Source organism: Podarcis cretensis (assembly GCF_951804945.1).
Source record: "Podarcis cretensis genome assembly, chromosome: 2".
NCBI lineage: Eukaryota > Metazoa > Chordata > Lepidosauria > Squamata > Lacertidae > Podarcis > Podarcis cretensis.
The window spans coordinates 50,656,921-50,670,060 of NC_137171.1; the positions used below are offsets into that span (position 1 = coordinate 50,656,921).

Consider the following 13,140-nt stretch of genomic DNA (forward strand, 5'->3'; position numbering starts at 1 on the left):
AGCAGAAAGCCACCCAAAAATGTACACACAATTCCACACAGAGTTGCAAACAAGCAGGACATGTTGGACTTCATAGTATATTTGTTATGATTTATTTATTTATAGGCAGATCACTTCACTATTTACAGTACATGAATGTAGAGATTCTACAGTCTTTGTGATGTAAACAAGTAACTCCACGGCAGGGGAGTTTCAAAAAGAAGCCAGTTCTGAAGTATTTACACAATTTAAAATAGAACTTTTATATACCTACCAGATAGATATAGAGAATACATTGAGCAATTTGGTTAAATCATCTACGAAACTATAGAATCTGACAATGTAAAAATACAAGAAAACGTTCTCTCATTTAGAAGGTAGACATTGAAATCACACTAGAAAGAAATATTTCTTTTAAAAAATGACAATAACAAAGGAAAGGCATAAGAATCTATGCCGATTAAGGTTAAAGTATATTACATAAATAAGGACACAACAGAACACAACTGGGGGGAAATTAAGTGAAATATAAAAATTTTCTACTATTTTTTTTTAAAACAGTGAACTAAAAACTTGATTTTATTGATTACAAAAGGGGTCAATCCTGCTGCTTTTACTCACCAAGAAATAAGTTATCACTTAGTTAATACATGTAAAAGAGAAGCAGAATTGGCCCCTTCTAATTATTAGCAGTGTCCTCTTCAAAAAACAAAAAAAGTAAAATCTAGTTTTTTATTATAAATAACATAGCAAATGTGCCCCTCTTTTAGGTGAAATTCTTACACCTTTCTTAAGAAATGCATCAATTTAGTCTCCTTCACTCTCTCTGGCTCACATACACTCATAAACACACGCTGCAAACAGTGGTATTAATTCACTCTTTTTCACTTTTCCAATAAATAATGCCACCTAAAGCACCAGTGGCTGCATTAAAACCAGACTCTCCAGGGGTTTGCCTTGCTATCCACATCAGACATAGTTTCCTCCATGAGGAAATGGGAAACGTTTTGACTTTTTTTAGGGGGGGGGCGACAAAAACCTTCAGTGTAAATTGACTCTTCAAAAATTCAGTAGGCTAATCTAGTAATACAGGTGCATTTTTATGCATATAAAGCTCTGTGAAAACTGGCCTACCCATTCTCTTCAATTTTGTGTAAAGCTTTGAAAGACAGAATTCTGCCATAATGAAGACTATGGAGCAACCTTATTTCTTTCTCTTTTTTTGAGCTCCATTTGCTCATTGGATCACAGCCTAGGTAATGGATTGGGGAAACCTGTGACCTTTTGAATGTTGTTGGGCTCCAACTCCCATCAGCCCCAGCCAGCATGAACCATGGTCATGGATTATGGGAGCTGTACCCCAATAACATCTAACAGCACAGGCTCCTCCATCAATGACATGTGCTATGCATTCCAAGGACAGAGAACCCAAGTAAGGCTGATGCATTTGATTTAGTCTGCCTCACTGGCACAAAGTTTAGGGTGACAGCAGGATACCATGATAAATTCACCCAAACCAGATTGGATAGCTTGCTCCTTAACACTAGGGCATAGCCGAGTTTTCACTGAGATTCTGCACATAACCTTTTCCCACGACATGGTCATTTTTCAGGTGCAGGGAGCGTACGGAGATGCGTTCAATCATGTGAGCCCCCCACCTGCAGTCAGGTGGCAAGCTCAGATGCAGATTGTTAGTGATAACCTCAGTCACAGAGATCCCGTCTCTAAGTTGCATGACATGCAGCAATGCTTGTGTACTTGTTTTTGTAGCATCTATCCTACATTACAACACATTAATTTGTTAGAGCATCATAGGTGCTCACCTCTAGTGCATTTCTGTTGTCCACTATTAATGGTAGACTTCCAGCTATAAAATGCAAAATGCATAAGCCCCCAGGTTACTTTGGGGGAGGGGGCGCACTGCCCCCTTAAGTGCAAGGAGGTACCTGCAATCATACGTACATGAAAATGTTATGGTTGGGCGAAAAGTCACGTTAAAATGATGCATGGGCATCAGTGATGTGGGGGAAATGATGCCAGGGGAAATTGTCAAAAAGCACACAAATGAGAATGAGGCCTAAACAAACAATTATTTGCAGAATGTTGATGGGAAAGCAGAAGGCTTTGAATGCTCATATTGCTAAAGTGTGTCACAAATAGACTACCCTGCTGTAAGAACAAATTGAGGAAATGCTCAGCTACAGATTAAGGACTTGCTATTTTCATCTGGCAAATGAAAATCAAAGTGTCCTTGCTCTCTGATTCCTCTAAGGCTTTTTGACATGGGCTACTGAGAAAATTGGATGCTAATCATGGAAACACATGACCAAGCTGACATGAAAGTTTCATGGAGGTAGTAGCAAAGCTCAAGACAGTCACTCTGAGAGGGAACGTGGGATGAACATTTCCATCGACTGACAATGAAAGTGACGTTTGGGAACCCAGTTCTTCTGCATGCACCTTCTTTTTCTGATGCCTGCATTCACTCCTTTGTCTGGTTGCTGAATTTAGCAGGAACCATTTGCGTTTCACATAAAAGCATGGTTATTTAAAGGACCAAGGGCAAGGAAATGGCTTATGACTTATTCCTATCGTTAAGGTATTTTTCCTAATTAAGAAGCAGTTAGGAGGGACTTCTTTTTCACTCACACATATCCACACGCACACCCCTACATATAATATAGAGATAGTTCTGCTTATTTAAAAAAATAAATGTCTCCCTCATGATTGCCTTTCTCAACACACCCTCTTATTCCGAAACACCCTGGAAAATTGAATTCTTTTAATTTGTTTATTTGGTTTCTCACCTGATCTTGCAAAGGCTTGGTTTGTTTCTGCTGCTAATCGTTGTTATGGCTAGGCCTACCCCTTGGGTACGGGGTCCTTGGCTTTATGCATATTATTAAGAGAAATAATATGGGAGAAAGTTAGGCAGACTTCGCAGAAGTATACGGAAAGCACAGGAGCCCAAGCTCTTTCTAAACAGGGCAGAGGAAGTAACCATTAAGGTAATTAAGGTCCTTCTTTAGCTAATGGGGGCAGGGGACCCTCGGCTACTCTTCTTAGCCTCAACGTGCGGCCACCTTGGGAAATCAAAATGAGCTGAACTGCACCAAGGTTTAAATCTGCCCAAACATGTTGGCGGCAGTGATGGCTATAAAAATGTGTAAAGCTCATTTTAATTCCCCCAACCTAAATAAGGAACAAACTTCCTTTCCCCCTTTTCATCTCCAACCTGTGCTTCAAACTCAGCAAGTGAGGGGCTTCAGGCTGAGGAAGTGAGCCTTGTGAGGGACTGCACCATGGAACTAGCTCCTCGCACACTAGTGGTGGTGACACTCAACTGCTGATGGCTTTGCTGGTTCCCTTGTGCACCACACTGACCCCCGACTACTGCCTCAATCCTCCTGAAAGCAGCAGGCCACCCAGCTGGTGGGAGGTCAGGGGTGGACTGCCACCCTACCACTGTCCTCACAGTATGAGCAAAATGCCTATTCTGTATTATAGGCCAGGACTGTGGAACCCACCAAGCCCATCACAGTATGCCAGCCATCTACGGAGGCCTGCAAGACACTTTGTCCCCTGACCAGGCCTCTGGCAGGCTGGTAGTTAGGCAAGCCACAAGTTCTGTAGATCTGTTAAAAAGGTATCCACCCAGCTGCTCTGATTCGTGGAGATGAACTAGGACCTCCAAGTGGTCCTTCCGATTCCTGTGCCATTCTGAACTGAGTTTTGGGGTTTGTTTTTTTCACCAGCAGCAGCTCAAACTACTTCTTGCAGTGCATGTGGAGCACAGCAGCTTGCTGCTCTACGAAATAGAGGACCCTCCTGGAATATACCCTGAATACAGGCTTGCTGCCTAAAATTCTCCCATCCATATGGAGCAACTTTCCAAGCTTCTGATAGCCAAGGGTTTTTGCACTGTTTGTATCCCTGTGGCTGATACAAACTTAGCTGTGCTTCCAATAGCCATTAAAATAAGCCACAGGTTACTAGTGTGCCACAACCAGCATTAGATGTCCGTGCTTTTCAAACCATACTACTCAGGCTCTACATTCAACAGTGGTGGATTTACAGCTGCTGCTCTGTACCCAGCAGCAGTCAGAGGGGCTCAATGCCCCGCCACTACCTTTTCCCTATACATGTGTGCGTTTGTGCACATGTGTGCATATTGCATAAAGTCCTAGCGAAATTTCTCACAAAAAATTAAAATAAATATTTTTATAGGCTTCAGGCAACACAAAGACCACTTATTGCACCTCTCCCTATATCTAGGATTGAGAGGCCATGTGCGTTACAGGACCTTCTTCTCTCCTCAAAAGAGCATGCGTGTGCATGCTCTAACATCATTGGTAAGTCCAGCCTCTTAAAAGTAACTTGAGATAATAATAAAAAAAACTGATTAAATACAAACCCATGTTTGCAAGCGATCTGCACTGAAGGCAGCTCTTTCTGGAGAGCAGAAGGACTCTTCCTTCTCCTCTGCAGCTGCATTCAACACTTTCAGCATGCTCAGAAATTTGATGCATTTTCCATCTCTCTGACCAAAGCCAGTGGTGAACTTTGATCTATCCTTGTAACCAAGCCAGGAGATGGAAGAATTCCACTTAACGGTTGTAGGGGTGGTTACTTATTTTTCTTCTTCTTCTGTTCGATTGTTCTCTGAAAACATCAGCACAGCACAGGACAGGACAGGACAGTCCTACCCACCCTAAATGTGTCGCTAAGTACATTCTACAGTAAGCTCTATAGCAATCACATGTAAACATCATTGTGGTGAGGAAATACTAGGACAGAAAAAGGCAGAGCTACAATGAGGCACTTGTCAACAGCAGATGCTTTGTCTGGGCCAGACTTTGCTCTGGGCTGATCATGAGAGGATCTTGCGATCCATCAGTAAGTTCTCGAATGGAGGTGGTGCAAGCAACATTGAAGCAGCCAATATTGTGAGGATGATTTTCTTTTTTTCTTTTTTTTGACCAACAACACATGAAATTGTGACATCGGTTACTATATAAAATAAGCACTGTTGTTATTAAAGCTCCACATTAAAAGACGGAAACAATCACATAATTAGTATAGGATAACACATGAGTTAATGCCTTGATCTCATTCATGGTGTTTCTGATGCATGTGGTCCTTACTGGCTCAATGGAATTACTCAAGACAGGCAAGCAGGAGTTAGACCTAAGCCAGGCAGTTGCCAAGGTCTTTGGCAATTTCTTCCTTTTGATTCAGATTAAATACCTGCTGGACGAATTAAGGTTGTTGCATTCTGTATACATGGGGTGGCTAAATGCCAGAGATCTTTGTGAAAAATAAACCAAAGACATGATGGCTGATGAAGGTATTAGCAAGGTTATTTGGTCCCCACTTGAAAATGCTATCACTTGATGCATCTGCTGGTTTCTTGGTCTGCCTCTCATGTCCCTGGACATTGCTTCCAAGTATAGCACGAGAACAGCCATACTGCATGAGGCATTAGCACAGTATATTGTGGCAAGTCCGAGCTATGTTTGAGTGAAACAATTGTGGAAGTTAGATAGCGACTCCTTCCCACTACTCAGTCTTCTGAGCTAGAGGCTTCTACACTGCCTCTGTCCCAGCACCCCGGTTCGTATCAAAGAGCCCCTAAACTAGTTGCTTAAATCACTCTAAGACTTCCTTTGTAATTACTCAAACTTCTGAATCTGAGAGAAGCCAGGGGGAGGGCACAAGATTGCCGCCAAGAGGAAGTCAAAAGGAACATCAAATAGGCAGTGACATCCACGCCTTTCTTGACAGGGAGCAGGAGAAAGAGAGAGAAGGGAAGTCGCTTCACAAGGCTTCATAGCAATGACACTATGTTTTATGGCTTATTCCACTCATAAGGAGAGTAGTGTTCAAAATGGAGCAGGGACAATCAGCTGATGAGCCATGTGCTATGTGCCAGCTGTAAACACTGTGAACTCACTCAGCCAAAGGTGTGAGAATTCCTATGAACTTTTTTTCTGTTGGGTGTTGCCCACCAGGCAGGAGATTTTGCTTTGGTTAGATGACCAGATGGGTAAAAAACTATTCCTGAGGCTACTGGTGATGTCATGTATGGCCTTAAATGAATTGCTCCACATTCCTCTACCTCAAACTCCCACATGGATCTCGCGAAACTGCAGCTGCTATCATTAGATGGTACAGTGGTGCCCTGCAAGACGAACGCCTCGCAAGAGGGAAAACCCGCTAGACGAAAGGGTTTTCCGTTTTGGAGGTGCTTCGCAAAACGAATTTCCCTATGGGCTTGCTTCGCAAGACGAAATGTCTTGCGAGTTCCTGCGGGTTTTCCCCCCCTTTCCCCCCCTTTCCCTAAGCCGCTAAGCCGCTTATCAGCTGATCCGCTGATAAGCCGCTTATCAGCTGATCCGCTAAAAGCCGCTAAACCGCTAATAGCGCTAATCCGCTAAGCTGTCAATGGGCTTGCTTCGCAAGACGAAAAAACCGCTATACGAAGAGCCTCACGGAACGGATTAATTTCGTCTTGCGAGGCACCACTGTAGATGTAATGCAAAGAAACTTCTGGGTATAATTGTTCTGGGATTGGCTCTCAGACTTTCTCAGTCTTGCTGTAGACTTGTGCTCCTGCGCTACTGGTCACGATGGCTATATGGAGCTTTCAAGTTTAAAGTTAAAACGCCTCTTGAGTAACAGTTGCTGGAGAGCAAACAAAAGGACTACTGCCTTCATACATTGCTGGAGAGCATCAAAAGGAGAGGACTATTACTTTTTAGGAATCTAGTCACCCATGGCACAAAACAGAATGCTTGACTAGATAGGCATTTGTTCTGATCCAGAGAAGCTTTTCTTTGTTCTGATCCAGGGGAGCTTTTCTTTGTTCTGATCCAGGGGAGCTTTTCTTACGTACCATTTCCCTGGCAGGTGGGGCTTCACTACCTTGTGACCACTGTCAATCCATCAAGGGGCAGAGGGAAAACACACTCTACCCTTGCACCCTTTTTCTCCCTCCCCTTCCTCAAAAATGCACCATCTGAGAACGCCATTCCTATCCACCCAGAGCCAGCTCTGGACTGAGGAATCACAATGTGCCTTGTGCCATCAACAAACAGGGCAGTGGTGATCCCAGAATTCAGCCCAAACGAAACGGAACAAATGGCTTATATAGCAAGAGCACAACATCAGTCGGTCACCCCTTGGTTTGCCATGGACAGGGCTGAAGCCAATTTCAACTGAGTGGCCAATTGGAGGGCACCCTTTGGGGAGGGCCACATCTGCTGACAGGCAAGTGCCTCATTACAGTGCATAGTTAAAAATCAAGGAAGCGGTACAATAAATCTGAATTACAGTACATCTGAGCCATAAATACATTATAAGTATATATTTCTTTCTTCTATTAAAAATTAGTTTACAATCCTGATTCTATTCACAATTAACAATTTCATCATCACACACTACAGACAAAAAAAAAAGTTATGGTGAACACAGCTGCAAATCCACGGCGGAAGTGGGTAACGGGGGGGGGGGCAGAGAAAGGGGCCGGACAAGAAGGGGACAGGAGGCTTTTGCAGGCTCATCCTAACACAACCAGTCAGAAGCAAAGATACTAATGTGTGGCAGTGGAACATCAACACCATGGGGACTCACAGACAGAAGCAGCTTGTTCAATGTAAACATCGATTTAAAGGGACAGCAGTCTCTCTCTCTCTCTCGTTGTGTACTTAATCATTTCTTTGAAAACGTAAACATATTGGAAGTGCCTTGACTGAGGTATTGAGGTATTCCTCAAAGGTTAAGGCTGTTACCGATGTAGGCTTTCCTGGGCCTCCTGCAGCAGGCTGTCGAAATCCATGGTCTCATATTTGCTTTTTATCAGAGCTGGGGAGGACTCTTCTGTGTTGGAATCTGGTGTCAGGAGAGAAGAAGTACACATGTTGGTCAAAGGAAAAAGCAAAACCTGTTCAGCACTCCCCAAAAGAGGCAGAGAAGAGCCATACTATGCATTCTCTCCCTCTTGTTGTTGTTTTTTTATATTAGCATTCCTCACATATTTGGCGTGGAGAAATTACGTAATTACTACACAACAGGAACTTAGGAGGAAGGAGAATTCCCTTTGGCCCACATTTTTAAGTGGGTTAGTCAAATATACACCTTCTGGTCTAATAATGTGGACTGTAGTTCAATTATCCTACAGGTTACAATTTCCAGCTCAGCAAAACGCCAAAATGTGTGTTTATTTAAAAAAAAATACTTTTCAAAAATACTTTTTAAAAATACAAGTGAGGAATAGGAGATTAGATTCCTGATTTATTCCTGCTGATTGTGTTTTGCAATTCATTTTTGTGCTGCTGAAACTTTTGTTTTTGTCATTGTTTATTTATTGTGTTCTTTTTAGAAAAATAGTATTTTTTTTAAAAAAGTAAAATGCCATATAAGGTTCCGCTTCATAGCATATATTAAGATAAATAAGAAATACATACACAATATATATTTCAGTATATAACTGTGCTATTGTATTAAATACAGTCTTTCCTAATCCTAAAATAACACATTGTATAAGGACCTATGATTGCCTGATGAATGCACTCTACCATTCCATTAGTCAATGAATAAGCTCCAGTTCTGTTAGGTTTCGGCCTACATTCTCTCATTGTTAAATAGCTTGTAAGCTTAGTTATTACTGCAAATTCAATACATTTTTGCCTCCCATTCTGTTAGCTCAGTTGGAGCAGGAGCATAATCTCAGGGTCATGGGCAAAAGATTCATGCATTGCAGGGGGTTAGACTACATGACCCTCACAGTCCCTTCCCTTCTTTTTCCTAGGATTTGAATGTTTTTTCCAATATTTTGAGTAACATTTTACAGTGTCTACAATAATGCCAGACATCAGTTCTCCTAGCTGGTTTTTGTGTGTTTGTCAATACAAATAAGGTAGGTTCTAAATATTGTGGTACTTTTTATTTCCCCTATTATATTCTTAATCTGGGATGTGTTTGGGCTTGGTTTGTTGGTTTGCCTTTTCATACAACCATAAAATACTTTTATTGTATTATATAGCTGCTGTATACTGCTTTGGAGGCCCTTCCAGTAAAATAAAAAGGCCTATAAATTGGAATATAAACCACTACAACAAAATAGTGACAAGCCAGAGAAAGTGAGCAAGCTGAAGCTCTATTGAATGTTTGTGTGTAGTTGATCCAATCAACTCTGTAATAACCCAAGGTATCCCCCTAATAGCTTAAACAAACTATAAAGGATAATAAATAGAAGTGAACCTGTTGGACCGTCAATGAGCATTATGTACAAATGATAACAAACACAATGGGAGACAGCGCAGCAAAGAAATCATCACCACCCAAACAAGGGATGGAGGAGGAAGTGGACCGCTTTGGAGTGACATGGGGGTGGCTTACCCAAGTCAGTGTATCTGGTCCAGAAGAAGTGCCCAAAGCCACCGTAGCTCAGCTGGAACAAGGGCTCATTTCTTTTCCTTAGCGAGGCACCATTCTTCAAGGATAAGGCGGCATGTTCTGAACACCGATACGTGATGAAGCCATATTTATCTCCCCTGAGAAACAAAATGGAGAACTTAAGCACAGGCAACAATTTACTGCCATTCATTTGTGTTACGTTTTTTGTAAACCTCCAAAGGACACATCGTTTTCTCCTCAAAGAAGGTAGATGGAGCTGGAAGGTAGTGGTCATCCCAGTGTGCCTTTGTGGTTAGCCAGGGATTAGAAGCCAGGTGCTCTGCCCACTACACCACACCAGTCTCTCTGCCTACACTGGTCTCATTGAAATGAATGGACATGACTAAGTGAGGTCCAATAGTTTCAACAGATTTACTCTGAGTAAGGCTTAGCTGAATACCCCCCTCTAGTTCTCCTTGCATGCCAAACTTTGTAGGTCATTAGAACCTAACAACCCTTGAGTCCAAATATATTACATAGGTCTCCACATCTCTCTTTATTTAGGAGAAAGGGAGACTCATTATTTTATAATCAAGCAGATCCCTAGAACAAAAAGAATTTCAAAGGGCAACAGTCCCATGAAATAACACTGGAGAAAGCATTATGTCTCTTTAAAATCCTGTGAAGCAGCATCTCTTCAGATCACCATTGTACCACAGCAGCAGACACTTTCCCAAAGAACAGACATTTCCAGAGTCGTCCCCACAAAAAACACTCTCCAGCTTTCAATCCCCAAATAAGACTGAAGTCCTGTCTCTCATGTCATGCAGGATAGACAGGCTAGGTTCCTGGTGCTCAGATCTCCAAAAGTTCCTGCTGGTTCTAGCAGTGAGGGAGGGGGAAGCATAGCTTTGACCCACCTTTTATTCCTGGTCAAAACGCAACACTCAACAATCTCTCCGAACACCTCAAAGCGCTTCTTCAGTTCAGTGGAGCTCATACTGCTGGCAAGGTTTCTGATGTACACGACGCGGCCTTCTCCCTGTTCAGGGATGAGAATAATTGCTTAGGCCTGTCCTGATACAACTCTTTCTTCTTCTTCTGACTGAACTCTTCCTATCCCCCAACCTGCTTTAACAACAAGGCAGCATGATGTTGTGTAACAAATGCACAAATTCTATCTGCTGAAATGGCTCTTTGAGGAGTAGCTGCCAGCTAGCGCTTCATGGCTAGCTTGCCTATCGTGCACCCTTTATCATCTTATTTTATGTCTCCCTTTCAAAAGCTGCAGCTTTCCCGCATTTCAGCTTCACTACAAAGTTGCCATGGAATCACAATTCCCACTGTTCTCTGTAAGTGCTTGTTGATGAATTCGGCACCAAGTTTCTCCTGGGTCAAGAACTGAATCTGTTGCCGGTTATGTTTACTTTATTTCTTTCTAATTCATCATCTTAAACTGGTGTTGGGCCAAGTGATACTGCAACATGTACTGTGCCACTCCTACTTGGAGTGGGAGTCAAATGAAAATTGCTTTGTCCCTAAATTCAGATGAACTTTCAAAAGAGGGAGTCAACCGATCTGGTTGGAAACCACACCATTCCCACTTGATTTATTACAGAAGCCCTCACACAGCAAACAGGTCACTTACAATGGCTTTTTCTCTCCTCTTCTCCATCTGTCCAACAGTTCCATCTTGACACTGCTTGCCATTTTCGTATCTGTTTGATAAACAAGAAGACACATGAATTTAGTCCTGAATGGACTCTGGCTGGTCTGAGCGCTAGAAACCACAAGGTATTAGAGGCACAATTGTTGCTTGCAGGGACAGGCTCACAGCACAAAGAATGCTGTGTCTGCAACAGCAGGCTTTCAAAGACAAATGCCAGCATCCAGCATAAAAAGGAGAAACGGCAAGGCATCAAATACAGGGGGGAAAGGGTGGACAGAAATAAATTTGCAGAGCCTAATATGTTTCAAAATTCTTCTCCATGCTTAGGTACAACCAATTTGAGTCTTTGGCTTCCAATTCTGATGCAAAAGGTCTTATTTCTGCCCACCTGGATGTTTCTTCCCTCTTTTTCCCCTTCTATCAAGAGTATTTCTTCTGCAAAGGGAAAGGCTTGAGACATTCAGACAAGGGGCTGGCAATCTAGTGGAGCAAACTGCTAATGGAAGGGGAAAGGAGATTGCTCCCTCCAGTCTCTTCTGCCACTGCCCAGGCTGTTCCCGAGGGTCCTCCAACTTTCCAAAACAGATATTCAGGGGATGCAGAGGAGAACTGGCAAAAATGGCTTCTGCTACTTCTGTGAGAGGTCCTGTGAGTGAAACTTCGCTCACAGGGATTTCTGGACCCACCCAACCCAGTCTCTTTCAGAGTAATTGTATTATCTATAAAGCAGCATGGATGTGCACGGCACCTCCTGGAGAAACATAAGCAAAAAGTCAGCACCTCTGTCAGAGGGCCACCTGTAAAGCAGTAGCTACCATTGTGAGGGAGCCGGTAAAGACCAGCCAATGCAACCCACTACAATTTTGCTCACCACTGGTCTCTCTGAGCCCTTTCGCCAAAGACCCTGTGAACTCACAAATGTGCAGAGAAGCCCACCTGCTTGCTGGAGACCTGGACCTGCAGCACGAAGACTCAGAATCAGACCTGCTTCGGGAGCAATAGTGCAAACTGGCCCTGGAAAGAGGGTTCTTGTAGGGGCACATCTTGGATTCCAATGGACTTGTGCAGCACTCTTCCTCCTCCTCTTCTTCCTCCTCCTCCTCCTCTTCCTCCAGCGGGGAACCAATCTCACTGCAGCTGTCCTCAAAGACGGTGTCATATTCAGGCGTCTTGCTGAAGGCCGCCTCCCCGGCATCGAGGGCACTGTCCAAGAGGCCAAAGTGTTTTGTCAAGCTGGCCCTGATCTCCTGGTCCCTCAGCTGCTGGCTTCCCTCCTTCACTGAGGTCCCATTGACGCCCTCCTGACTCTCGTGCTGATAGTGCACATCAGGGGCTCTCCGCTTGTGTTTGTTTTCCACATGGCTCAGGGGCTCCCAAGATTTCAGCACCTTCCTCTGGAGTGAGGTCTCGGGCTTCAAGACCTGGCAATAGTCGTGGTCACCGAAAGAGCGTGAGAAAGGGCGCTTCAGCACCCCATGTGGCTCGGGGTGGGGCAGGTGGGGGGTGGACCGACTCAGGTGTGCGTACAGCTCTGTCCGCACCGGGTGCTTCTTCTGCTTCTTCCCGGAGGCTGCCCTGTCCCCCATCATTGGCTGTGGCTCAGAGCTGGTGATGATGGCAGTCTCCTTGGCTGGCCTCTGGTGAATGTCTGGCTTATACAGGTCCTCCTCTGAAGGCTTGTATGGTGGAGTAGTTGGTGGTGTGAGACCTTATCTCCCCCAAGGAAGCAAAAGGATAAAGGTCTTTCAGTACAGAAGCATGAAAGTTAAAACAAACAAGAAAGCTGCCTTGACAAGGGGAGTTAGACTTGTTCCCTCATTGTACACCGCCACATCTGTCAAACCAGTTTCCCAAACTTGGGTCTCCAGCTGTTGCTGGACTACAACTCCCATCAACCCTAGCTAGCAGTACAAGTGGTCCAGGATGATGGGAATTATAATCCAAAACCAGCTGGAGACCCAAGTTTGGGAAACCCTGCTGCATAATTGATTCTGGGCCAGCTGCACTTCTGTTTACAGCTAGCTTCTTGTCTTGGGGAAATGGTAATAGCAGTTCTCAAGGAGTTGGTGAGGACACAGGCACTTATGTTAGATAGC

The 13,140-nt window shown here is 43.7% G+C and overlaps 1 protein-coding gene across 1 annotated transcript in view; it reads right to left on the reverse strand.

The window, feature by feature from the left end:
- Positions 1-7,743: 7,743 nt before the first annotated feature.
- The window catches only part of PPARGC1B (PPARG coactivator 1 beta), a 99,322-nt gene continuing 93,925 nt past the window's right edge, over positions 7,744-13,140 (reverse strand). Inside the window, exons 8-12 of the mRNA XM_079964779.1 lie at positions 11,981-12,752; positions 11,024-11,093; positions 10,296-10,417; positions 9,379-9,533; positions 7,744-7,869 (exon numbers count right to left, since the gene is read on the reverse strand). Of these exons, the coding sequence (XP_079820905.1) occupies positions 7,766-7,869; positions 9,379-9,533; positions 10,296-10,417; positions 11,024-11,093; positions 11,981-12,752 (1,223 nt within the window). The 3' untranslated portion in view covers positions 7,744-7,765. The remainder of the gene's footprint in view (positions 7,870-9,378; positions 9,534-10,295; positions 10,418-11,023; positions 11,094-11,980; positions 12,753-13,140) is intronic.